At 38.5% G+C, this 3604-nt stretch overlaps 1 protein-coding gene and 1 pseudogene across 1 annotated transcript; one reads left to right on the top strand and one right to left on the bottom strand.

Annotated features, from left to right (window-relative positions):
- Nucleotides 1–1462: 1462 nt before the first annotated feature.
- On the bottom strand, nt 1463–2272 carry LOC122003825 (cytochrome b561 and DOMON domain-containing protein At5g48750-like). The gene has a single exon (XM_042558822.1). The coding sequence runs from the start codon at nt 2234–2236 to the stop codon at nt 1607–1609; it is 630 nt and encodes a 209-aa protein (XP_042414756.1). The 5' UTR covers nt 2237–2272; the 3' UTR covers nt 1463–1606.
- An 821-nt stretch (nt 2273–3093) lies between these two features.
- Nucleotides 3094–3199, top strand: LOC122007662 (annotated as a pseudogene).
- Nucleotides 3200–3604: the final 405 nt, after the last annotated feature.

Below are 3604 nucleotides of genomic sequence, written 5' to 3'. Positions count from 1 at the left end.
AATGACTTACCAAAGGAATCGGGCGGTCAGGCTTAGATGAGACTCAGCCCAAACATATATATAACACCCTCTAGTAGTAGCATATGTATATGGTATTTCTAACTAGCTAGGTGCGTAGCTGCTTGAAGGTAGGTTGATTCCCGCCGGTATTTTCTCAGCGTGGGGGATTTCGACAGCTCCATTTGCCAGCCCATCAAGAAAGTGGGCCGATCGGGAAGTCAAACATAGAAGTAATAGAACTTACAGCCTTTATTGGACGTGAGAATCTTTTCAAAATAGACGGCGCCCACTCGGACTTGAAGAGGAAGACTCCCGGCTTGACAATTTTGGGTAATAAAAATAGTGAAAAATGCAGGACAAAAGAGAAATGTCGTATAGGCGGAATAGTACTACAACCCTGTACAGTAACCTAAAGGAGTTTGGTACTAACGATTGCAAAAAAATATAAAAATACTTACAAACTTCAAAAAAAAAAGAAAAAAAAAAGAAAAAAAAAGAATTGATAGGAAAGCGCAGACCAACATACAATTGGTCTTTAAAGAAATAAAGTAAATCATCGGGGGTGTATGAGGACGAGCATAAGTGAAAAGGATTGTGATTTGGTGATTGTCAGGAATGTGATAAGTCATTTTCATCTGGTCTACCTCGTCCCGTTAAAATCCAACTCGGTGGAAGTATACCACAACCTGGGAACAGCTGAGGAGGGAAAACAGGAGGAAAAAGGAGGGGAAAAGGAGAAAAAAAAAAAAAAATGAGATAGACTCCTTACTGTATACACTTATTTTAATATTTATTCTCCTGCACTATTCATCTTCTTCATACAGGACATCATCGGAAATTAACTGGACTAGTATTACGACTAACTCACCGATTTACCAAAAGGCACCCCTAGGTCAGGGTACGTTTTCCAAACTTATCCTTCGCGCATTTTATCTCTCTACCATTTAGCTGGATCCTTACACATATTTGGGATCAGCCTCAAGCGTCAGAGTGCAAAGTCGGGGCAAGCCTGGTCTGTTTGCAGATTCATTCAGCGACGAGGACAGCTCACCCCCTTTTCTTGATTTCTAACTCGAAGTCTCCTCACGGTCAATACAAATATCATATCATTGGCATTCTTTTCAATTTTTGGATGGGATCAATATTCTAATTGTATAGTAGTAACATGTCGGGTTTTGATTTTATAGTTGTTATAATAATATTAAAAATCATAATAATTTTTAAAAGTAAAATATATAAAAAACCTGAGAGTTTGACTTTTGATAATAAATGAAAAGGAATGGCTTTTAAAGATTTTAATAAAAAGGGAGCGAATTTTGTTCATTGATTTTCTCATCCGACCTTGAGAGTAATAGGTTTTTGATGTCTTGTGGATCTATCATTTAAGATCAGCCATCTCCATGATCTTGAGACGGGTTGAGGGGGCACTGGGACAAATATATTTGTCTTTTTGCCGCAATCATTTAAGATCAACCAATCTTTTTATTTCATTTAAACATCAGTATTTAAGAAAATATAAAATAGATTTATTTACGCTTGCCATCCTTTGAATCAAAGAATTGGAAGCTCTAAATTCATAATTAATCTCCATTTAACGATGAACCGATCACGCCAACTCGCCGGTGAGGAAATCCAGACTCGCGAAGGACGACAAGTGGTCGCGATCGAACGGGTGGTTGAAAGGCAGTCCGCCGGCGAACGTCGTCGACGCCTGCCATACCGTGTTCTGAGTCGTCCTGTTCCCCGGCAGCTCCACCGTCGCGTAGATGGTGTAATACCCGCCGTCGGCGGAGTACTCCGCCTCCCGGACATACACGGCGAAGGTCAGCGCCTCGTCCCTGATGTCGCTCGGCTGGAGGTTGTGCCTCGGGAGCTGGGTGGTAATCACGGTGGCGGCGCCGGTGGCGGCGTCAGGGAAGGCGAGGAAGGCGTTGGCCCCGACCATGCCGCGGCCGGTGGGGTTGATGGCCCAGGCGACCCAGCCGGCAGGCGACTGCCGCGCGCGGTAGGCGACGTCGAGGGCGGCGCTGGAAGGGTAGTAGGTCCAGAACAGAATGGCATCGAGGTAGGGAAGGGGGATGCAGGAGGAATAGCTCCGGCCGCCGGAGAAGGGTCCTCCGGCGACCTCGCCGGCGCAGATGATCTCCTGGGATTGGGATTGCAGCTGCTGCTTCTGCAGGCAGAACAAAAGCAGCAGGAAGATCGTGAGCTTCGACATGACTGATCGAACTCGCATGGTGCCGAATCTGATCGCTGATCCTTTATAAAGAGAAGCAGCGAGGTACTGAGGGCATGAAACATTAATATTATTATTTATTTTTAGCACCAGGGAGGATGATCTATTGAAAGCTGCGTTGACCCGGTGTTCTTATGAATTCCTCTGTTTTTAGGGCAAATCAGTAATGAAATCTAGATCATATCGGAGAGAATGCATCCACCTACTGAACATCAATAGTCCAGAAAGCAATATCTCATCCCTATTGATTTATTTTAAACTATATCTTCTATAATTCTTCACATTTATTCTAAAATTAAATAAATTGAATTTTATTTTTTTCATAAAAAAATTAAACCAACATCAAATATGAGATGGTAGAGCCTATTCCATAAAAAATTTCCATTTACTGTTAAAGTAAATCGAAAAGTTATGACAGATGGTACCCAGAATCCCAATATTCTATGGCATGTGTGCCCATTTGAAGAAAATTTTTTTTACAAATACATCGTAGTTGGGGATTAAATTATGGATGCCTGAATGATAATTTAGTGTCCTTCGATGAGTTTGGTTGAGAGTTATCCTTTATAACCTTTATTATTCATCTAAAGTTTTCAATGAAAATCTTATTTAATTTAAATATTCGGTGATTCATAAGTAATAATTCATGTCTAACACGTAAGCAAAAGGGGCCGGGCATGCAACCAAGAATAAGAAAACTTTGGAAAAATGAGATTTTTCTTGATTTTAAGATTTATTAGTAATTTTTTCTAATTATTTTTTACATAAATAATATGCAATGCCCCACATCTTAGGGTCAACAATACTACGAGAAGAAAAGCTTTTATAAAAATATTGGTCCGATGATGTTAGAAAGCATATCCTTCTTGACCTTTTGACTAAGATCAAGTGTCATATATGTTCTTATTAGTTTAATATCTTATATAAAAAAATTAAATTAATTTTTTATGTGGGAGAGTCCGTTATAGTAGCTTGTTGTTGAGGTTAGAGGTGGGTTTTAAAAAAAATAAAAAAATATAGAGTATAAAAAAGTAATAATAATATGTATTATTTATTTTGTAACTGAGGATAATATAGTAAAATATTAGACTAAATTATACATTAAAATATCCAAATAAATAAGTTTTATTGTATTACGTAAGTTGAACTAAACAACATTAGGTTATATTTTATTCTCTATAACTTTAGTTATATAATTACTTGATAATTATATAGCTAAGGTTATCTAAACGCACCCTTATCAACTCCAATTTATGGGTTCGGGATAATAATTTTTGCGCATTCATGTATTATATTATGATAACTAGTATATATATATATATATATATATATAGAGAGAGAGAGAGAGAGAGAGAGAGAGAGAGAGAG

This window comes from Zingiber officinale, chromosome 7B, assembly GCF_018446385.1.
Source record: "Zingiber officinale cultivar Zhangliang chromosome 7B, Zo_v1.1, whole genome shotgun sequence".
NCBI lineage: Eukaryota > Viridiplantae > Streptophyta > Magnoliopsida > Zingiberales > Zingiberaceae > Zingiber > Zingiber officinale.
This window is presented reverse-complemented; position numbering and strand designations above follow the sequence as displayed.

What these genes read in the sequence shown, in the direction of transcription:
- LOC122003825 (XM_042558822.1), bottom strand. Translation starts at nt 2,236, where the DNA reads ATGCGAGTTCGATCAGTCATGTCGAAGCTCACGATCTTCCTGCTGCTT.